General features: G+C 35.3%; 1 protein-coding gene across 12 annotated transcripts in view; it reads right to left on the reverse strand.

Moving 5' to 3' along the window:
- The window catches only part of PHC3 (polyhomeotic homolog 3), an 80,786-nt gene that overhangs the window by 18,821 nt on the left and 37,781 nt on the right, over window positions 1–24,184 (reverse strand). For 9 of the 12 annotated variants that reach the window (XR_006335418.1, XM_043875421.1, XM_043875423.1 and 6 more), the window contains 5 exons: window positions 18,309–19,180; window positions 17,973–18,020; window positions 13,863–14,016; window positions 8,831–9,081; window positions 5,375–5,534 (listed from right to left, as the gene is read on the reverse strand). Coding sequence is in view for 11 of the 12 variants with exons in the window: in XM_043875421.1 (XP_043731356.1) it covers window positions 5,375–5,534; window positions 8,831–9,081; window positions 13,863–14,016; window positions 17,973–18,020; window positions 18,309–19,180 (1,485 nt within the window). In the remaining variant the exon portion in view is untranslated. The remainder of the gene's footprint in view (window positions 1–5,374; window positions 5,535–8,830; window positions 9,082–13,862; window positions 14,017–17,972; window positions 18,021–18,308; window positions 19,181–24,184) is intronic. The other 3 variants (XM_043875426.1, XM_043875420.1, XM_043875429.1) reach the window with 1 other exon arrangement.

Here is a 24,184-nt window from a genome sequence, read left to right on the forward strand (position 1 = left end):
TACCTAAAATGTGCAAATAAAGTCACTACCTTCCCAAAAGTATTATGTAGTATATGAATTTTGATACATTGTTCTATGTATAATATACATAGCAAAGAACACAATTCTAACTGGAGAAAATGAGGACTCCAAAGAGAAGACTTTGATTTCAGAGGAGCATTTAAAATAGTTAACACTCTCTAAGATCTGCAGTGTACAACAGAATATATAAAGATGTATTTATCTAATTATAAAAGTCCCTTTTCGTTATATTAAAATAATTTACATTTATTTTCAAAATCATCAATAGTTTTGTAATTTCTAACCTCTGCTCTTTTTTGTCAGGGTCCTCTCTGTTAATTAGAATGTCCTTACTCTACCTCTGTATCCATAACTTTCTTCGAGTCATACCACAGGACCTAAAGAAACTTCCCACCTACATCCTCAAGTATCCAGCAGCAGTCACCTATAAGCAAGCAACTTAATCTTTAGAACCCAACAGTTTTCTCATCTGTAAAAGGGGGCTTATGATACCTTCCCAAAGAAATGCAGTGAAGATTACATGGATGCCTAACAGGAAGCAGACATAGAAGAGTGACAGTTCCATTTCCTATCTTCCACGTAAGAATTAGGAGTACCAAGACCTATAAACAAGTAACTTAAACACTTCAATGAAAACTGTTTAATTCTTAAATCACCATATTTTACCATTTACAGGCATCATCATAATTCCTATGCTGAGTCATATAAAATATACCAAAAAACGGAACTCTAACTAAAGCTTTTAGCTATGAGTTCTTTATGTGCTTTTCTATGTTATTCACTTAACCGAGACTTATTAAGATGAAGAAAGGGACTCTGAAATGTAGACATGAACAACACGCACTCATACATTCAAGGATCATTTTATCCCAGTGTTACTGGAGAAGCAAATGGCAAAGTGCTAAATTAAGTGAAGGCGGCAAAAACACACTGTGAGATATTTGAAGTGTCAAAGGACATCCAAAGACATTGTCATGACCGGTCAAGTCATAAACTAGCAAATGATCATCTCAAAGAAATTCTCAGGACTATCTTCATAAGCAAACTCATCCATTTAGTGGCAATGAGGAAGAAAGAGTCTCAAACCAAGTAAGGTAAAAACTATTTCTTCCAATGACCCAGAGATGGCTCTCACACAGCTCTGCCCACAACACATTCCTGGCACCTAGTGTCCTAACTTCCAGGAGAATTGTTTCTAGTTTGTCATGCTTATAACCAGATATGACCTTGAAAAGCCTGTACTGGATATAGAACCTCTCATTTGACCACCAATCCAGCCCCAAAGAGCCCATTCTTTGGGCTGTTTCATTTTGACTCTACTGAAAGCTTTATTTCAAAACTTTGAATTAATTAACATAAAAATATGCAACACTTGATAATAGGTTAGACAACCTTATGAAGGAGAAGGAAATGTTTCTGCTGACGAGAGAGGCGAGATCCCAAACAGGTATGGTCTAAGGGTTAACAATCTGACAAAAATTCACATCAGTTTTATTTCTCATGAAGAAGAGAGGAACATTAACAGATTCAAAGAAGTCCAGTTCTAATTTTGGTCAGAATTTCAACAAATTTGGTAATGTTACCAAGGCTACTTTTTCACACTTGTAAATAAAAAATTACAGAGCCAAATAAGTTTTTAAAAAACTACTGCTTGAGATAATAAAGATGGGGTTCTATACAGAGACAGCTGGCAGGTCCCTACTATCAGTTCTCCGCTTTTCTCCCCCAGTAACAAAAGCCTAACTTTTAGCTAGGAATATAGCCACTGAGAATAAAAAGCACAACTGCTGCCCTATGTGTGGCCAATTTCTGACCAAATTCCGGGTGATGCCCTTCTTACTGATTGGAACGTGACCATGAAGATTAGCTATCTTGGAAAGCTATCATGTCAGCTATGTGCCCAACATAATGGAGCCCTGAGCTGCTTACCTTTAGACTATGTCAGAGAAAATGAAACTTATTTCTTACTTAACCAGATATTAGTCTGTGTGTCTAATTGAGTGGCCAAACATATATCCTAACTAACAGAGATCCCTAATTTTTTGTGTGCAAAGAGGAATTACTTTTCAATTTTCCTGAAGACTTGAGATCACGTGATGATCAGCAGTAAGACGGCAACGAGATAGAAACCATCATATGCATGATGATTTACCAGGGAAGACGTAAGACACTTTGATAAATCACATTTTAGATGGAGATTCTGGTCCAAACAGAGATACAGTTAATCCTTTAAAAAAAGAATAATCATTACATTAAGTTTTTCATACTGAAACTGCATATACTTGTAAAGCCAAAGCCACTAAATAAATGACCTCATCATTTCACTCTATAGTATTTCCCATAAACACCGAAATAAGTATACAGTAACAGAAATACCTGATAAAATTACCATGGGAAATTACAAAGTATTTTAAAAATTGATATATTTTCAGTAAACATATCTCCACTATGAAATATTCATCTTTTTTAGCCACAGTTAACATATAACACTGTGTAAACTTAAGGTGTACAAGATGTTAATTTGATACATTTATACAAGTGACTGCCTCAGTAGAAATTCTGAACATTTCTATCACATTACATTTTTATCTTTTCATTTTAGTCATTGGGATAATTGTTAGCTTAAGTTAGGCTGATGATTATAGTATAATATTGTCAATATTCATTATACTGCGCATTAGATTTCTATGGCTTATTTATTATTCATTGCAAAGATTAATCTTTAAACGTTCCTTTTCCTTACTGTGGTATCCTGTTCGTTAAAAACTACTCTTTGCCTTGTCTTCCATCAATTCTTTCCTTCCTCTTCCCACCGTGACTACAAGTATCAATCACATGCCAAACCTCTATTATTCATCCAACACGACCAGCAGTTTCAAAAACATTTTTTCATGTCATCTGGCTAAAAATTTTCAGTAACCATCCTCTTGACAGCAAAATAACTCCTCCTTCCATGATCGGATCTCAAGGTCTGCTAGAATCTGACTCTGCCTTATTGCCCACCATCTTCTCTAACCCAACTGCCTACTCTTCACTGCCCCCTCCTGAAGTTACTGAGCACCTGCACATCTGTGCATTTATTCATGGTATGCTAACCTGAGAGGTTCTTTCTGTTATCTATGCTTTATCATCCAAGACCCAAGTCAAACCCCCTCTTCACTGAAAACTCACCAGTCTGGCAATAATATCACCCAGCTTTAAACTGCCATGTTCTTACTGTCTATATAATTCACTTAATACCTAGCATATGCTGCTTCTTAGTTATCTTTCTGTTATAGAGATTGCTACTTATTAGATCAAAAGCTCCCTGACATTCTAGCACAGTCCACCATATGTTTTATATATATTATATTGTAAACCATGAGCATCACAAAGTGTGCTGTGAAGTTTCCTAGACAGTTTTCCATTTTTCTCCAATATGCACACACAAGAGGGCACATTATGTAGCTTATTAGCCTACAAAACTTTTGTTTATACACTTATATAGGCAAGAAAAAAAAATCCCTGTACATTTGTCTTTACTACTCATCTCAAATGAAAAATTCTCAGATAAATAGTATGCATAACTATAATAAAAGCAAGTACTTAGGAATTAAATGTAATTAAATTCCTAACAACAAAAGGCTTCCCCAGTGGCTCAGTTGGTAAAGTACCCTGCCTGCAACGCAGGAGACCCAGTTTCAATCCCTAGGTATAGAAGATCCCCTGCAGAATGGAATGGTAACCCACTCCAATATTCTTGCCTGGAGAATCCCATGGGCAGAGGAGTCTGGACAGACAGTCTGTGGGGTCACAGAGTCAGACACAACTGAGTGATTAACTCTTTACTTACTCCTAAACCACCACCAGGCACTTTTTGAATCCTGATTTGAACAAAATAACTATAAAAGGACATTTATACAATTTAAGTAATTATACAATTGAGGAAACCTGAATATAAACCAGGTACTAGATGACAAAGAATTATTATTAATATTGTTTTGGGTGACACAGCATTAAAATGTACATTTTACAGATGCACACTGAAGTATGTACTAGTAAAATACAACAAGAACTATGATTTGTTTTTAAACAGAGGAAGAAGGGAAGAAAAGGGAAAGAGAAAAAGCAATAGAGAAAAAGAGAAGGAGGAATGTAGGAGGAAAAAAACAAAGGGATGCATGAAGCTAACTTCGCAAAATAATGTTTAAAACTGGGTAATAATACTGAGTCTGTGTGAGCAGACTTCTTCATTATACAGTTCTAATTTTAAGTTATGTTCGAAATTTTTCATGTTTAACTCTTTTAAATAAAAAAAAAATCAAACTGAGCTCAACATAAGTTAGCAGTAAAAAATGTTACACTACTATCAGTTCTTTGCTATTCAGATAACAAGTAAAACAGTGATAAATACACTGCAACAGTCCATATGTTACCAATAATGACAGAGATGCCTTCCTCTTAATTAGGAAAACTGTGAGCCAAGTCAATTATCTATTTTATTTATTTATTTATTTTCATTTTTTTTTTCAATATCTATTTTGCTTACCAGCATGCTACTTTACTTAACTTAGCAAAGTACAGGCTCACAGTATATATTCAGTAAACATTTACAAAGTGAATAAATTTAGATGAAATACACTAATATATTGAGGATAATTACTTAGACACAGATGTTAATTAATTCACAATTGTACAGCCCCAACCATACTACACGCTATATTGAACAGCATCTACTGCAGAGCCATGATGAGAATCAATAAAAAACATCGTTTTTCCATTTGTGTTTGTTTTCCTGAGGTCACTTTGCATACCACTTTAACTTTAATGAAATATTCACTGGTAGAACAAGGCCTATTAAAAAAAAAGATTGTTTGACACTGAGAAGATTTAGTGATATTTTCCTCCTTGAGCAAATTTAATCATCTTCTGATTGAAGACTTAACACAACTGTTAATACCCACCTGATAGCAAACATAAGAATACATAAAATCGAAAACCAAACAACCAGGAAGCTCTAAATTTTTAAACGAGCTCAGTAAAATAGTCATTTACTAAAGTCTGTTTAAAGAAGAAAATTTGTTGTTTTGATCCTAAAATTTTGAACTGCTTTCATATATAATGGAAATTTTCCCACTCACATTCCTTCAAAGGTCAAACTGGTATTACAAAAATTAACACCAATCTTGTTATTTCAATTACATGGCCATTAAGAGTCTGGTTGGAGTTTCCATTATTTTAGTCAAATAATGCATTATATGAGAATAAAAGTAAATACTTCCAAGGGAAAAATCTGTGTATAATAAAAATCCATGTTCTGATTCAAGCAGTAAATGCCAAAGTTAAAGAGTATCTTAAAGAAAAATCCACAAACCTTCAGCAATCATGTCTTCCATCTCTGTGTCAGATGAATTATCTGCATGCTTTGCATTATTCTGCAGCTCTGGCTGAACACACACAGAATTTATCACCTGATTATCCAAAACGGGCCTTCTTTTCACAGGCTGTTCAATCAGCAAAGATGAACGACTCACCTTTAAAAGACAGAACAAAAAATAAACAAATAAATAAAAGACAGAACAAAATGAAATCTTTTTAAAGACCTTCAGAAATAACTTAGTTTAAAAGTCTCTTGAAATCAATAGGATCTGTGATCATTTACCTGTACAACTGATCAGACCCATTCATTTATTTCTTGAGAAAAGGTTATGTTCAGGTTGCCTGAACACTTTACATTACAGCTCATGAGCAATATGACCAAAGTCTCAGTCAAATGGAACCAAGGGTCTTTGTTTAGGTGGGTAGGCTAAAAAATCTTTTAAAAAATCAGTAATAAATTGTGATCATAAGAACCTTTACCTTTTTCTTTTTCTGCAATAACCTTTAAGACTGATTTTTCATGCACAAACTTTTTATTTATAGGATTCTTTCCTCAGGACAGATCATTACTGTATTTTAAAGATAAGGGAACTAATATTCAAAGTGTGCAGGTGATTTCTTTGTAACAGCAGAAACAGGACTAGAACTCAAGTCTCCTGATTCCTAGTTAAGTAACCTATTTTAATCACAAATAAAAATGGAAAATTCCTCAAACATTAACGTCAAAATCAACAAAAATATAGTCACTTATGTTCAGTACACCAATTTAAGTCATGAAAACTACTTACTTTAGAAATGCTTTCAGCAAAAACAATCTACACAAAAAGTATTTACTCATTTACTGTAAGTGAACCCTCAGCTAATCTTAAAAAACAGAACCTTTGATTCTATTTGAGAATGCTGGTCAAGTCTCCAACATTTTCCATACATAGTGAACAACCACTTATTGGAACTTTTTACATGTAACCCTGGAGAATAATCACCCATAAACTGTTTTTTTGGCCTCGCTTGCAGGGATCGAACCCAGCCCCTGCAGTGAAAGCACCAAGTCCTAGCCAGTGGATCACCAGGGAATTCTCAACCCATAACCTTTTAAATTGTGTTTATTTCAGTTTATATATGTAATAATGTCTCAAATAAAATTAGTGGAAATTATTGCTGAAAAAACCAGTATTGAGTGCTTATGATATACACTTAGGGTATACGAATAAATTTAAATAGTCTTCCAGAAAATGATTTGCCAATGTATATCAAGAGTCTTATGAATACATATGTAATGTGAGCTAACACCTATACTCCTGGGAATTTATGCTAAAGAAATAATATTTAAAATGTGGATTTCAAATGTGGATAATTTACATACAAGAATATTCCTTTGAACAGCAAAAAAAAAAAAAATGGAAACCTAAATGTCCAACAGTATAGATGTCCCTCAGTATCTGCAGGGGACTGATTCCAGGACTCCACAGGGTACAAAAAAACACAGATGCTCAAGTCCCTTATGTAAAAATGGAGCATTATTTGCATATAACCTATGCACATTCTGCCATATGGTTTAAATCAGCATACTGATTTGAATACTGGAATGGGTTGCTATTTCCTTCTCCAAGGGGTCTTCCCAACCCAGGGATTGAACCCAAGTCCCCTGCATTGCAGGCAAATTCTTTACCGTATGAGTCACCAGGGAAGCCCTTTAAATCACCTCTAGATTACTGATAATACCAAAAACGATGTAAATATGAAGTAAATAGCTGCCTGTGTATGATCAATTCAAATTTTACTATTTGGAATTTTCTAGATTTCTTTTTTTTTTAGATTTTTGATCTACAGTTGGGTTAACTCCCCAGTGTGAAACCTGTGGATATTGGGGGGGGGGGGGGCAAACTGTAATTGAAGGATTATATAAATTACGACAGTCCAGAAAGTGAAATACTAGGTAACCTTTCAAAATGTTTCCAAAGTACTACTAATCAAATGAGAAAATAAATGTTCAAGATATACTAAGCAAAAGAAGCTGATCTGTAAAGAATTCCCTGGCGGTACAGTGGTTCGGATCCTGCACTTTCAACGCCAAGGACTCAAGTTCAATCTCTGGTTGGGGAACTAAGATCTCACAAGAGGTAAGAAGAAAGGTGTGGTCAAAAAAATTTTTTTTTTAATAAAAAAAGGGAATCTGAACTGTATATACAATTATAGTCCTGATCATATGAAAATATATATATTAAAATACATTTTGTGGTATTACTATTTGCTCTGTACATTTTCCAAATTTTCAGTGAAAAAATAATACACATTACTACACAGAACTGTTACACACATTTAGTCTTCACAATAACCCTAAGAGCAAAATATCGTCTCCATTTGCTGGATGAGCATATGAATTTCAAAAAGGTTGAGAGACCTGACAAAGGTTACACATTCGGTATATGGCAGAGCCAGGACCCAATCTCTGAGATTAGGGAGAAAAGACTGTTTCTCCACTCACTAAATCAGAGGTTCTTAGATCCAAGTTTAATATACACACAGTAAACTGAAAACATAGGCAACTGGCTACAGTCAGCTATCACTGTGCAATCATAATGCCCTACCTATGAATCTGAAAAATCAGATGCTTCAAAGGCCTTCAAAATACATAATTTTGTATTCTCGTGTCTTTGTTTGGGGCTTTGATTTTGGCCACTTGTCTTGGTATATTTCCCTAGGAAAAATGTTCATTTCGAGACATAACATGTAATGTAGCTAACGTAGCTGTAATGTATAGCTAGTCTCAAATCAAATTACTTTTAGTGATAGGATACAGCATCTCAATTCTGATGTGTACATTTTGAAGCATTTTTAAAATCTGATTGAAACCTGAGATTTAAAAAATAATGAGAAAATCTATTTTTAAAAACCATGAACTGGATAATTTCAGATATAAAGATCATTGGGAAGTTACTATTTTCTGTATCCAAGTTAAAGTTCACAAGTATCACATTATACAAGAAACACCTTTTAAAAGAAAATAATACACTTCTGATGTCATTTTGATCCCCTTAAAGGGGAAAAATAGAAAGTTCCCTTCAGAGGGAACATCTAATTGCCTTCTCTAAAAATTATAAAACTAATATCCTTATACCCTGAAACTGTTTGCTTCCATCTTACATATCTAAATAGCTAGCATAAAATTCTAGAACTATTGATAAAAATGGAAATATATAAAGGAAAGACAGAAAGAAATTCTCTAATTTTTTTTTTTGACCCATGGACTGTGGTCCTCCAGGCTCCTATGTCCATGGGATTTCCCAGGCAAGAATACTGGAGTGGACTGCCATTTCCCTCTCCAGGGAAATCAGTAACTTTTGAAGTAAGTTTTTTATTAGAGAAAATATATTAAGAGACCAGTAGATCATACATTTTAAAATTATGCTACGTGAATAATTTTGAAAATGCAAATTTGCCTGCTACTTACAGGAAATGGCTCCAATCCCTCCTGAATCACAAAACCTTCAATAACGTGGGTCAAGATCTGTGGCTTAACAATAGCCTGTGGAGGTTTGTTTTCAACACTAGGTACGCTACTGGGCATAGATGTACTATTACTTCTTGTGGTAGCAGCTGGAAGTAAGAGCGGAGGTGGAGGAACAGAAACATGTGAAGGATCTGAAGGAGATTTAATTACTGAAGCGCTGACTGATGCCACTGCAGGTAATTCCACTTGTTCTGGAAAAAAAAAAAAAAGTCACTTTTTAAATCTGTACCATTCTGCCCAGGCAAATATGAAAGAAAACTGGAGAACATTAATAACAGTAACAGTTAATGTCTTATGTTTTAAAAAAAATTCTGAGACCCTTATATTTATTATCTCATCTCTCCACAATTCATGCTAAGTCACTTCAATAGTATCCGACTCTTTGAGACCCCATGGACTGTAGCCCACCAGGCTTCTCTGTCCATGGGATTCTCCAGCTAAGAATACCAGAGTGGGTTGCCGTTTCCTCCTCCAGGGGTCTTCCCAAGCCAGGGACCGAACCTGCACCTCTTGCATCTCCTGCACTGGCACGTGGGTTCCTTACCAGCAGCACTACCTGGGAATCTCCATGATAAGATGAGATATGAGATATGTACCAATGTCCCCATATACAGTGGAAGGCAGCTACTTGCTCAAAGTTAGCATTCCAACTTTGGTTAAAAAGAACTGTCCCATAAGACATGAACATGTTTTAGAATGTCAACTTAAGAACAATTATTTTTAATTTTTTTTTAATTTTAAGCTACAGTTATTAAATTTCCTATGTTTCTATTCATATATTCCAAATGGTACTAGGGAGGGCAGAATATGCTTAAGAAAAAAAGGATCATGAAACCAACAGAATAAATAGAAGTTATAATGAATTATACAGGGCATTACCTTTATTTCAAGTAATCCACAACCATGCACAAATGTTCTTTGCTGTTCCTATTTTTAACAAATCTTCAATGACACTGTACATGTCAGTTTGTAGGAACACTGTAGTACCAGGCAATTGCAAAATGTTGGGCTAGTTCATTGTGATTTTTCCCAGGCAAGCTCTGGGGACCACAATAAGACAGATCCACAGCCTATGACAGAGACTTTACCTACCCATTTGTTAGCACTGAACCTTTACTAAGCTGTACCAAAGTGGAGAGATGGAACCAAATGATAGCCAGGAATACCAGTGAGTATAAGATGGCTGAGAGAGGTAACAACAACCAAAAACGGGGCATACGGTAAAGATAATACGACTACTTACTGAGCACTTATGTGCCAGCACTTATATGTATAAATGTCTTACACGTTGTAACACATTTAATCCTAACTAGCCTATGGGTGCTGCTGCTGCTGCTAAGTCGCTTCAGTCATGTCTGTTTCTGTGCAACCGCACAGATGGCAGCCCACCAGGCTCCTCTGTCCCTGGGATTCTCCAGGCAAGAATACTGGAGTGGGTTGCCATTTCCTTCTCCAAGCCTATGGGTAAGTACTGTTATCATCTCCATTTTATAGATGTGGAGGAAAAAAAAAAGAGACAAAGATTAACTTGCCTAAAGACATACACTAGTGAGTAGTGGAGCTGGGTTACTAACAGAGACAATGCTTTTAACTCCTACGGTAACTCCTCTCCACCATCAGTATGAAAAGAATTGATATCACTATCAAAGATGCTCAAACATAGCCCAGTCAGGTAGAGAAGAAAGAAAAATCCCTATCAAATAAAAATTTCAGAGACCTCTTTGGTGATCCAGTGGTTAAGAATCCACCTGCCACTGCTGGGGACACAGGTCTGATCCCTGGCCCCACACGCTGCAGGGCAACTAAGCCTGTACACCACAACTACTGAGCCTGCGCATCTTAGTCAATGCTCTGCAATGAGAAGCCACCGCGATGAGAAGGCCTTGTAACGCAACAGAGAGTAGCCCCCACTCGCCACAACTAGAGGAAGCCCACAGGCAGCAACCAAGAACCAGCACAGCCAAAGATAAACAGATAAAAATTTCCACTAGTAAGACAGTGCAGTGATAACTGGTACAGGGTCAGAAAAGGAAAAGCTAATGGTTCACATCTAGTAACTTTGATGTAATTAATATTACTATATAGCTTATTTATCACAGCAATATTATATCCATAAATTAACCTTGTTCCACCAAATAATCCACCAGGATAAACTGTACTAGAAAACCTATTTAAAGTGACACAATCCCTCATTAAAAACTAACAGTCAGCAGGAAATACTGATTTGCTTATTTCCAGGAACAAATACAGATACAAATTGTTTTCCAATTGTACACATGTATTACAAGACTGAGAAACCCCATAAAAATCCTATCCCACATGCCTAATTTTCACATATACTCCTAGAGAAAAAGGGGTAAAAGGTAATTCTGAACAGGAACTGAAAAGCAGTTTTTCTATTGGAAGGGAAATACAAATCTATGGAGAGCTGAAAAAATAAGAAAAATGTAATGTCCCCTTACAGATTTATAGATACCGCATTAAGTATAATGTTGTTTATTCAGAAAACACTGCTTGGTAGATATGTTCTAACTGATTTTTGGATCATATATACAAATAGACCTATGTTTTGTTGAAAACTTATGAGTTACTGACTTTATGAAGAATGTAATAGCTTTTACATGCCGGTTCATAATCAGCTGTTAAAAACACAACACAGTGGAATAAACACAATTATTATCCTCTCTAGATTTAAGACAACTGTGAATCGAGAAACCCCAAGTTAACCGATAAAGACTTTGCCACAAGTTACTCTGCCTATTTGTAGTTTCATTTCCTGAGAGAAACCAATGAGTTTGTTCTACTTTTTTATAGAAGCTTTTCATTTTATTTTTATTTACTTATTTTTGGCTGCGCTGGGTCTTTGCTGCTTTGCATGGCCTTCTCTAGCTGTGCAAGTTTTCATTGCGATGGCGTCTCTTGTTGCAAAGCACATGCTCTAGGTGTGAGGACTTCATTAGCTGTGGCTCACAATCTCTGGAGCCCAGCCTCAGCAGCTGTGGTGCCCAGGCTCAGTTGCTCCACAGTACATGGAATCTTCCTGGGCCAGGGATGGAAACCGTGTCTCTTACATTGGCAGGTGGATTCCTATCCACTGTGCCACCAGGGAAGTCCTTTATGGATGCTTTAAGAATTCTTACAGAACTTATGAAGACTGAATCCTGGTGGAAACAAGTCACTCTATTTTTATAGGTTAGTTTATCATATGATTTGATAAGCAACCTGTATTTGCTTTTCCCTCTCATACACTACAGAAAAGTAGTTAAGCATGAAGAAAATTAAAGGAAGATTCAAAAATTTATAGTTTACTCAGACAATTTAGCCAGAGGAATATGCCTGCCAGGGTCTCAGATTATATTTCTAAGGAAATAATGTGAAGATATTGTCGAGGTTCAATATTTCAAAAGTATTTAAATTTTCTTGAGTACCATTAGTAATGCTTATTAGGTAATTAAATCACAGCCACAATGCAGGGTTAGTATCCAATTAAATATATATTTCTGCCTTTAAATCAAAACTCCCAAGATACCTGCAGCAACATGAATCCCATTTCAGTGTAAAAAAACTACAAAGATTTAATACTATAGGTAAGTTTTTAGATCTTTTGAGGTATTATTTTGAATAAGCAAAGGCAATGATACTGAATTTGTCTTAAATATTTTTCATAATTTTAATGACTAGATGTTTTCTCTTTTTCAGGAAAGAGAAAAGGTTGGAGTAAAATTGGTTTTCTAGCTCCTTGCAATGGAGATTCACACTGGCAGTAAAAAATAAAACCTAGAAAGAAGAGAAGGGTCAGAGAAGTGGCACGCTGAAGGAGAGGCTAAGTCAGTGCCCCATTATAGTTTGTTTCCATGCCTGATAATATTGGTTCCTCTCAACTAAACATGATCCTGAAGGCAATGAGATATTCAATAGGACAGAATACTTACAACAAAGCCTGAATCAAGATTAGCATTATCTGGGAGAGGGGTCAGTAAACATTTTTATAAAAGACATATGGTCTCTGCAATGACCCCTCTTTGCTGTAGTAGTGTAAAGGCAGCCATAGATAATATCTGAACAAACGAATGTGGCCATGTTGCACAGAACTTTATTTATGGACAATGAAATTTGAATTTCATATAATCTTCACATGGCATGAATTACTCTTCCTTTAATTTTTTTTTCCCCAAACATCTAAAATTTTTAGACCTATCCTTGGCTCATTGGCCATACCAAAACATGTAGCAGAAAGATCTGAAGCATGAGCTATTATTTGCCACTCCCTGATCTAAATAAAATACTCAAAATTAAAAAAAAAAAACCAACACCTAATCCAGAACATATCTTTTTTAGGACTTAAGATACTGGGCTATAGATCATAATGTTCCAGTGAAGTACCTAGGATTCACAGTCACTTTGATAATGTGCAGAGGAGAATAGAGAGGATTAACTTGAACTCATAAGTAGTTCTAAAGTAGTGAATAAGAATTTGAAGGTGTTAGCAATTTTTTAATCCATGTCTCTAGTAAGAATCAGTGTGGCTTAATTTAAGTACTGTCCAGGAAGCAATACCTTTAAAAGCGTTTACTCAAACTGGATCACAAGCAATTATGAGGAATGTCAGACATGACTTCAAATGCTTTGTGATTTTTGGACAGTGTAATTGAAATTTTCTAATAGAACTTTGCCTTATTCTAATTTTTATGCTAGAAATAGCTTGACAAATAAATCTGAATAAGCATAAGAAACACATCTGTATAAACTACTAAAACTTCGAAGACTGAAATGTGTTTTTGATTTGGGCAGTTCCTCATCAATTGCTCTGTTTATCATCAAAAAAAACTCTTGAATTCTAATCTATGTTTTGCTGCAATTTATTATATAACAAATTAGTTTAAGATCATCTCCGGTGGGGAAAAAAATGAACTTTTTCCATTACTAACATTTGCCTAATAGAAAGCTCCCCCAAATTTAGGCACCTCCTCACCTAACAAGGGATGCTCAGAAGTCAAATCTTCTCCTCTCCCCACAGTTATAGCTGCTGGAGACAGCGTGGGTGGTGGTGGCGTTCTATCCATCCGGACACACTCTTCTGACTCTTCTGGCATTTCTTCTTCACAGACATCCTCTACTTGATAAACCTACGACGACAAACCACACTGCCTAAAAATGTTTGTAAGATTTTAAAACGTAAAAGACAAAATGACTATTTGATCGATTGAAAGAGAAGCTTTAAAATCATTCAAATGAAGTTTTTCATAATACTTGACGATTCATAATAACTGATGATATTTCACTGGAAGCAAGTTGTGATCAGTTCCTAAGTTATAAATCACTAAGGTTTTCCCAAAAGGTGATAGTTGAATCAGAATTACTTTTAATTTTGTTAATTTTTTTAAATGTTTTGATTTTATACACTCAAATAACTATTTGGGGAGTTTACTAAAGTTTCTATTAACTTTCAATTGTCATAAATCAAAACAGGTACTAATATTTTTCAAAGCATGTTACGTGAATTTCCAAAATGACACATACTATATAAAGAAATGTACTGCCTAAATGACTGTATCCCAAGCTCTTCTTTACCGTATTTATGTAAATTAAAGAGTGAATTTTGAAAAGTAATGCCTGAGAACCTACAAAAAAAAGTATGTGATTACATTTTTAATCTTCTAATCAAGAATCTAATGAATTTTTATAAGCTAATTATCAAGTAAACAGAAAATATCTGTCCCTGGAATCACACACACACACACACACACACACACACAGAGCACCCCCCCCCACACCCATCCTAAACCATTTGACGTATCACTTATAGTTCTTTAACACTGTTCCATACATACAGAAGCAAGTTTTTACATTTCTAACTGCCTTGTTATCCAATGGTAAAGATAACACTTGAGGAAAACAGACTCAAAAGCACTCTGAGAAGGAACTTTATAACTAAAAAATATGTAACCTACTATTGATTTTTATTAAAATTAAGGCTGAATTTTCAAAGTCCGCTTGTACAGACTGACACAGGTATTTTAATTTGTCCTCATTTTTATTGAACCATTGTTTTTGAAAGACAGGTTATTAAAAACAAAGCCACAAAGCAATTTACCCCCTTCTTTTATGTACAAAGCTTATTACTTACGTTTATAAAAGTGAGTTTTTAAGATAACTTACCCGAAGTGATTAATATTTCTAATATCAAAATAAGAAAGTTTCAGTAACATTCACAAAAAAAAATTTAATGATATTGGTATCTAATATATTTTTAATCAAACCACTGAAAAAGTTTGATGATCTGAAATTTAAAATGATCAAGATTTCTGAAACCAGCATAAACCATGTGTGAGAAAAAGGACTATGAAGTTTTACCTACAAAGGCATATCTAACAACAGCAACAGAATTTAAAAACCAAAGCAAACAAAAAAACTAATTTTTCAACTCTACTAAGAAGAAAAAAAAATGTTCCCTTTTGTTTTAAAAATTTTAAATTCCTATTGTTACTGCTAATTTTATTAAAAAATAATATTCAGAGCTGTGGTCTGAATCAGCTACTAAGTAGGCAACATTTTAAAAAAGTTATTTGCTCTCAACCCTGCATCTGAAAACCTGTTTCACCAAGAGAGAGTCCTTGCCTCGTGTTTGGATCCTCAGAAGTGAAAGCAGTCGTTGTTTATTGTACAGTGCAAGAATGATAGCTGCTATTATCTGTTCATGATAAACTTTCCTAAAATGATGATAATGTCCAATATAAGGAAAGTCATCCAAAAAAAAATCCTGGGGGTTAAAGTAAAAACAAAAAAACTTCTAGTGAAGGGCATCTGCTGCAGTGGTCATTACCTTAATTTGGCAGTGGTGGGGACGTTGATGCATAGGTAATTACACAAGTTAACAGTTTTATCAACTACACTAGTTCAGTTCTATCTGTGTAGCATTCCTTTATTAGATAATTACTCTTCTTACAAAGAACATCTTTTCCTTAAGTGCCGAAAACTTTACAATATTAAAGCTGTCACAAGGTTTTCAAACAGCTACTACAATAGCTTTTAAGGAATCAAAGATCATGGAGATCATGCATATAATTCTGATTTTTAAAAAAATAGGAAAAGAGTTTTAAAGGATTAAAAGAGGCAAATACAAATAGCATATTCTGAAATAATCCATCAAACAATCCTGTAAAATACTTTTCATTCTTTACAAGTAAACCTAACTATACATATTTTATTCTAAATCTCCCACGTGAAGGCAAAATAAAGAAAAAAAGAAGTAGTCAAAAACAGACCTGTCACAGACACCGGCACCATCAACATAAAAAACACAAGTACAACAACTAAAAGACTGAATAAAGCAAAGAAGTGAAGATTTTGCTCACAAGATCATTTGGAAACTGTACATTACAATTTCTCCTTAGTTCATAACTATTCTATAACTAACAATGGCTGCCAAACTTACCTCAAAGTACATCAGCCTCATCTGTCTCCCTTCCCTAAATAAACTGTGGAAAACATTTATTAGTTCTAAATTATCTACACTCATCATATCCTATTTATCATACCCAAATATCAATGAAAAATCTTTAAAAAAAATACTGATTTTACTATGAAAATTCACTTATGTTTGAAAATTTCACATCTATTATTTAGAAGTAAATACCTATTATTTCTCTTTAGAAGTAAACATCTCTCTACCTTTAAACATTTGAAACAACCTGGAAACTGAAGGAATGAGTAATTCATGAAGAAATCTGATGGTAAAAAAACAGATTCAATAAAGGTAATAAAAGAAAAATACAGCAATGTAATAAACAGGCTATGGTACTCAAAAGTAAAAGAAAAGTTAACATGGAAACATATGTAACAAATATAACCATACGAGTGATAGCAAAGAAAACTCATGAAAAAATTCCAAAAATTAGGTAACATAAATTTTAAGAAAAAAGCACAAAATTAATAGAGGGCAGAAAATAACAACATCTTAGATATTTTTAGCTTTAATTTAATGCAAGTGTTCTGTTTCTGATATTTCTATCCCCAACAGTCCTCAAGATTTGCCCTAACAAAAATAATTAGAAAAATCAAAGGCATAGAGAGGAACTTTTTAACTTTAAAAGCCAATTCTAAAAATTGAGAACTTAAATTCAAATTAAATTTGATTTCTCTGAAGGTACTGTACACCTTAAAGACTATGTTTTTATGTAACATTATCCATTGTAAACTCTTCAAAAATCCATTGAAAGAAAATATTGAAATGCAAACTTATTTCTAGATGGCCACTGTTACCTTTCCAAAGTTCTGTTCTGAATAAAAGTGGAATTCAACCACTTCACGCTTATCAGTCAGAATAGCAAGAATGAAGAATCTATAAATTTGTATCCTGAGAATCAAAATGTTTTCCATTAAGGAACAGACTTTAAAACTCCTTTCCTTTCTGAGCTAATGGTTATTTTTATTTAAGTGATAAGATCTCTTCAGTGAGGTTTGATATAAATCTCCTTTGGGAATGCTGTTTTCCTCAGTTATAAATTATAAATTTGATCATTCTAACATTTAGAGACCTTATTTCAATTTTATTATAAATTATTTTATAAATTTTTAAAGTCCTTTATAGAATGTTTAAAAGACAAATGTTTTTACAGAATAATTTTGCTTTCTGGGCAATATGTGCCATTTTTAGAGGTTTATTTTGATAAATTTCACCACAGTCTCAGTTATTCAAAACTTTTACTCCTCTCAATGAATTTTTTTATTCTCAGTATTCAACTCATCATTCTTAGCTTTTAAATGAGAAATATTTCAAGTACATGTTTTCCCTTAGTAGAAATTTAAAAATCAGAAGTTACAATTCTAAAAGATGGACTACAGTTAATGTTTGTTTGCAAAGTTGGATTCTTTCCTAGAGTAACTTTTTCTTTTACAAAATTTTAATTATAAAATGTAAGTTTACCAAAAAATTACATCATACAAGCATACCTCCACCTTGACGCAAAAGCCCCATAACGGCCTATAACTGCAGAATGCATACAACCAAAAAGGTTAGCTAGATAAAACCATACGTTTAAGAACATACAAGCCAACAAAGGGATCTATGAAGGATAATCACCTTAAGAGAAAAAACTTTGTGCAGATGACACTGGTTCAAATGCATTCCCTTGGGGAAAAAAAATCAACTCTGTAAAGATAGCAGATGGATTTGTTTAAATAGTAATAAAATTAACGAGGGACTTTAATAACCATCACAAATTATCAAGCATGCAACCATACTACAACAAATGGCTTTTTTTTTTGGCCCATATAGCACGTATGTCAGACACTGACAGATGGAAATTTCAAGCTTTTTAAATTCATAGGCATTTAGATCTAATGATAAAACACAACGTGGGAGAAAACTGTTTACTTTCAGTTCAGCAAGAAAGTCAAAGAGCTTCCAAGGGCTTACCACTGGTGGATCAACAGGTGCTGGTGGTTGTACTTGTAGGTTTACCGCAACAGTCTGTGGAGGAGGAAGAGTCTGAAATGGCAACTGGACCAAAGCTTCTGCAGCTGGAAGCTCCTCTTCAGACACCAAAGCATTCTGCACCAAAACCTGACCCTGGGATAGAATTTCAGGCTGCACTTGTAAAGATTGCATAGATTGCAGGGGCAGTGGTGGAATCTGAGCTGGAGGTGATGTCGACATCTGTGGAGGGGTTGCAATTGGGATTGGAGAGGACTGCAGGGTTGAATATTGCTGGTGTGATGTTGGAGACACAATCTGCTGACCTGGGGACACCAAGGCAGACTGCTGAACTGGACCAATGTGTACAACAGGGGAAGCTGGAAGTGGAAGGTGGGATGGAAGATTCAGCTGTGCTGTAGGTTGCACCTGATTAGCGGTGGACTGCTGCAAGTTTGACCCTGGCTGGAGAGCTGATGACACAAGAGGGTGTGGCTGAATAAGTGCTTGTGGATGAATAATTATAGTAGGAGACTGACTTGGTGAATGAGGTGGAGGAGGAGACACCACTACAGACTGCTGTGCTGACTGTGACTGGCTAGGAGACATTGCCAGAGGAGGGGGATGACTCTGAATTGGTGAGCAATGCTGTGACTGGGAACTGCTGGGGGCTGGAGGCAGGCCGTGGTTTGGGAGTGGCAGACAGTGCTGGGAGGGCGGTGGGTCTTGAGTTGGACTTTGAAGTGTGATTGGCTGAATTTGTTGCTGCTGCTGCTGTAGTATCAGCTGATGATGGGAAACTTTGGGAGGTGGTGAATGAAGAGGAATCTGTTGATGTTTTATTAGAGGATGAGGCTGAATTGGAGGATATGACGCTACGAGAGAAAAAAATGACAATTAGTCTTTATTTCAAAAACATCACATACATTTTAAAATAAATCTAAAGGAGGAAAGTTTTCACATCAGAAATCTATAACGAGTCTTCCTAATAAGAATGATTCAAAAATGTAATGACAAACAACTTTTCCTTGAAAAACTACATGATTTCATAAACGACACTGTGATAAGTTCCAAAAGAAAACTGCCTAAAACAACTGATATAAATCTGAATTTACACATGATTTATTCTTATTAAATTTTAAAGGTCATCAAATATTTCCAATAACTTTTAACAAAGTGTATCCACTTGAATCATTCTTTGGCAAGAAGAACATAACTGAACAAGTATCTTTATATGATACTACAATAACTCTAAAATCATAAAATAAAGATTGCATCCTTTTTAATCCATGTCTAAACATTCTTCCAACTAACAGTCAATTACTTAAAAAGCTTCCAAAATAAGTTCCCAAATTTAAACCAAGATAAACAGTTGGTACTATCCGACCCAGGAAAATTTTTGTATAAAAAGTTAATTCAGTTAAGCAAAACATGTGTGTAACTCCTACAGAATGATTAAATGAAATTTAACGATCGTGAAATGAAATTTCAGAGGCCATTCCAAATCTAGGACAGCACTAGTTCTGTTGCAGAAAAAATAATACCATCAGTCATGCTGTCTAGATAAAGGATCTTGGTTTACTTCTCTTCTTCCCCACACTCACAAAACCCTACAGTAAGTAATAACATCAGTTTTTTCCACAAAGGAGTCACTCATAATAGGAAAAAAAGTATATATATACATACACACATATATATGTAAGAATTAGCAAAATCAAGTACTAAGTGGTTTCCACATCATTATGCCCCTTCTGTATACTGGTGCGTATGTTTACATAGAGGGAGATGCTGCTAAAATCCTATCTAAATAATGGAAACTGGGTTCACTAGAAGATAAACTGAAAAGACTGCTTAATATTAATATCATGTATCAACTGTCACATTTAAAACATACCGAAAGACAGACAAAATTTTTTTCTCAATCTCAGACTGTAACGTCTTTTATTTTTAACACTGAACCCCATTTGTGACAAAAACGTTATAAAAAAATTCTAACAACTTCTTTCAATCTTTTTGCATTTGGTTATTATTTAAAATTCTGGAGATTCTTTAAAGAAATTAACATCTGATTAACATCTCAAGAAAGAAGCATTTAGAAGGTTTAACAAATGCCCAAGCATTGTTGAAATCAAAATGGAAATTAGATAATAATCTTCATATAACTTCATATAACTAGACTAGCATTTCAAACTAAGACTGAAAATTTTACATCACCACCTTATAAATGTGTTGGTAAACACTCTATATTACAGTCAATGAAATCTTGGCTTTGTGTAGAGTACCTTTCCACTGAGGGGCTTAAGATGCTTTCACATAACTTTCCTTTGTACTTACAAAATGTCTGTGGAGTAGGTATTATTATTGCCCTTTTACAGATAAGGAAATAGAGATTTTGTGAGCATAATAGCAAAGGCCCACTTTACTTCAATTTTTTAAGTTATAATTAAGATTTACCAAATTCTTGAAATACAGTGGAGGCTATGGTCACAGGAATAAAAAGTCTCTCTGTGCTCTAGCAAGTAAGCAAACTTTGTTTTCTAGAGCTGGTAATTCACTAGAGAAATAGTTATCCTTTCACCTAAATTAAACTTTTCTTTGATCAGACATCAGAATGTGTCTATATATTTTATATTAGTCCTAAGTCCAACTGACAAGCACATATACTATAGAATAACTGTGAACATATCTTAAACAATACTTCTGTATAAGAAAAGTCTTAGTGCTCTGAAGAATATGACATTTGTTAATTTTTCTTATTTTAACAAACACTTTAGTATTGTCAGGTAGTCTACAAAGTAGAACCTTTCATTATTGCAAATAATTATAAATCATTAAATATATCATTTCATTCCATAGTTACTACAACCCCATGAGGTAAGACAGGTACTCTACTAATCCAATATATTTCAGATGAAGAAACTTTCAATAATCAGGTGACTTGCCTGCCATCACCTGGCTATTAAGGGGCAGCACTGGGCATAAAAGAAGCCACAGTCCCGGCCGAGTCTGGGTTCTGACTACGGTCCACATGTTTGTGTCCCCCAAAATTCACATGTTCAGTTCTTACTGTGACTGTTTTTGGTAATGGGGCCTCTGAGGAAGTAATATACGGTTAAATAAGGTCAACGGGCAAAACCCTGACCCAACAGGAAAACTTGCTATCCTCTTCTCACACTCAGAGGGAAGACCACGTGAGGACATACAAGGTGGCAGCCATCTGCAAGCCTGGAAGAAAGCGCTCACCAAAAACCAAAACACTGCCAGCTTTTGATCCTGAGCTTTCCATCCTCCAGAACTGTGAGAAGATCAATTTCTGTTGTTTAAGATACCTAGTCTATGGTATTTTTTAATGGCAATCTAAGCAGACTAATTAGGCTTTCATTAAGTTCTTCTACATACTGGATTAATATCTGCAAACAAGCATATTTTTTTAATTAGATTAATTTCATAAAAGCTCTAAAAACTGCTATTAAAAAATGAGTTCTAATACAGCTCATGATAATTTCCAGATATTTGATTAAAGTTTGCCTTTATTTTATATATTAAGAAAAGGATTAATAAATATCAAGCGGGAATTTCATTCTCAAGAAGAAATGCTGAAGAAAAGTAAATGATTTTAGCACCCTAGAAATGTATGTAAGGAAATAATAAACATGTCTATTATAATAAATATTAGACTGTACATTATGTTGGAACACAAGTAGATTTTTTAATATTTGAAAGTGACCTGCAAGAGCAAACATTTTTCCCTTTGAAGAAAAGGACAAATTACCAAATCAAGAATCTAAAAAAAACATTTTAGCTTCAAACTAATACCCCACCAGCAAGAGGAGAAAATCTAAAAGGGCAGAAAAATTATAACTGTTGCCTTGCCAACTTAGAACCAGGTATTAGGGGGTTCAAAGGGATTGAAAATCGAAAAATGAATCTCTTTGCTTGAACTAACGCTGACAGACTTTGTACCTTTCTCTTTGGAAGGAAATTAACCTCCCGTTCATTTAAACTATAGAAATCACTAGAAATTTTCCCCTGAGCAGTCATTCCAAGCACAGTGAGTCACTGCCTCCCCACACTAACTCCTTCTATCAACACTGGCCAAGGAATTACCAGGCAGTCCATGGATAGGACTCTGCGCTTTCACTGCTGAAGGCACTGTCCAAGGTTCAACCCTTGGTCAGGGAACTGAAATTCCACAAGCCATGCGGCGTGGCTAAAAATAACCAAAAAACAAAACACTGGCCAGGGGCAGGTATGAGGCTAAGAACGCTCTACACAATACAGTACAAAAAACCTGTTACCAGGCCATACAAACAGCAGGACCTGGCACCGAGATGCTTATTAAGAAGAATTCACATGTAACCACACTATCAATGGATTTATTATTTTTACATTCTAACAAGATCTTGAGATTATATGATATAGAGAAAGTTGGCAATATTAGCACAGAGGAAATATGAAAAAAGAAACAGGTTTAGATGGAGGGAAGGCAAGCTTCAGCAGTGTATTAATAAAATGAAACTTTAAGAAGTAATGCATAGAGGTCAGTTCAAGATGGTGAAACAGAAGGACGTGTGCTCATCTCCTGCGAGAGCACCAAAATCAAACAGCAACTAGCTGTTGAACAAACATCAACAGAAGGACACGTCAAAAAAATATACCTCATGTCCAAAGAAAAAGAAGCCTCAGTAAGATGGTAGGAGGGGCACAATTGCAATCAAATCAAATCGCATAACTGCCGGTGGGTGACCCACAGACTGGAGAACAGAAATACCAAAGACATTCTCACACTATTGTGAAGATTCTGAACCCCATGTCAGGTTTCCCAGCCTGGGGATCCGACAAAGGGACTGGGAATCCCCAGGGAATCTGGCCTTGAGGGCCAGTGGGATTTGATTAGAGGACTTCCAGAGTACTGAGGGAAACAGACTCCAGTCTTGGAGGGCACAAACAAAATTTTGCACGCACCAAGACCCAGAGGAGAGGAGCAGTGACCCCACAGAAGACCAAAATCAAAACTACCTGCTAGTGTTGGAGGGTCTCCTGTGGAGCCGTGGGTCAGCAGGGGCTCATCACAGGCACAGGGGCACTGGAAGGTACTCACTGGCATAAACCCTCTTGGAATTCACCATTAACCCTACCATAGAGCTCACAGACTCCACTGCTGGGTCACCTCAGGCCAAACAACTACCAGGGAGGGAGTGCAACCCCACCCATCAGCAGATAATTGGATTAAAGCTTTACTGAGCAAGGCCCTGCCCACCAGAGTAAGACCCAATTTTTCCCATGCCAGTCCCTCCCATCAAGAAGCTTACACAAGCCTCTTAGCCTCTTCCATCAGAGGGCAGACAGAAGAAGCAGGAAGCAGCAGTCTCATAGCAGCTAACAAAAAAACCATATGACAGAAAGTTAATCAGCATGAAAAAGCAGAAAGTTATGTCTCAGATGACAAGACAAGATAAAACCCCAGAGAAACAACTCAATGAAGTGGAGACAGGCAATCTTTCAGAAAAAAAATTCAGAATAATGGTAATGAAAATGATTCAGGATCTCAGGAAAAGAATGAAGGCAAAGAATGAGAAGATGTAAGAAATGTTTACCAAAGACCTAGAAGAACTAAAGAACAGAGATGAATAACACACTAGAAGGAACCAACAGCAGAATAACTGAGGCAGAAAAAGGGATAAATGATCTGGAGAACAGAATGGTGAAAATCACTGCCACAGAACAAAATATAGAAAAAAGAATGAAAAGAAATGAAGACAGCCTAGAAGACCTCTTCGACAACATTAAATGCACCAACACTCACATTTTAGAGGTCCCAGAAGAAGAGAGAGAAAATATTTGAAGGGATAATAGCTGAAAACTTCCCTAACATGGGA

Source organism: Cervus elaphus, chromosome 19 (genome assembly GCF_910594005.1).
Source record: "Cervus elaphus chromosome 19, mCerEla1.1, whole genome shotgun sequence".
Taxonomy (NCBI): domain Eukaryota; kingdom Metazoa; phylum Chordata; class Mammalia; order Artiodactyla; family Cervidae; genus Cervus; species Cervus elaphus.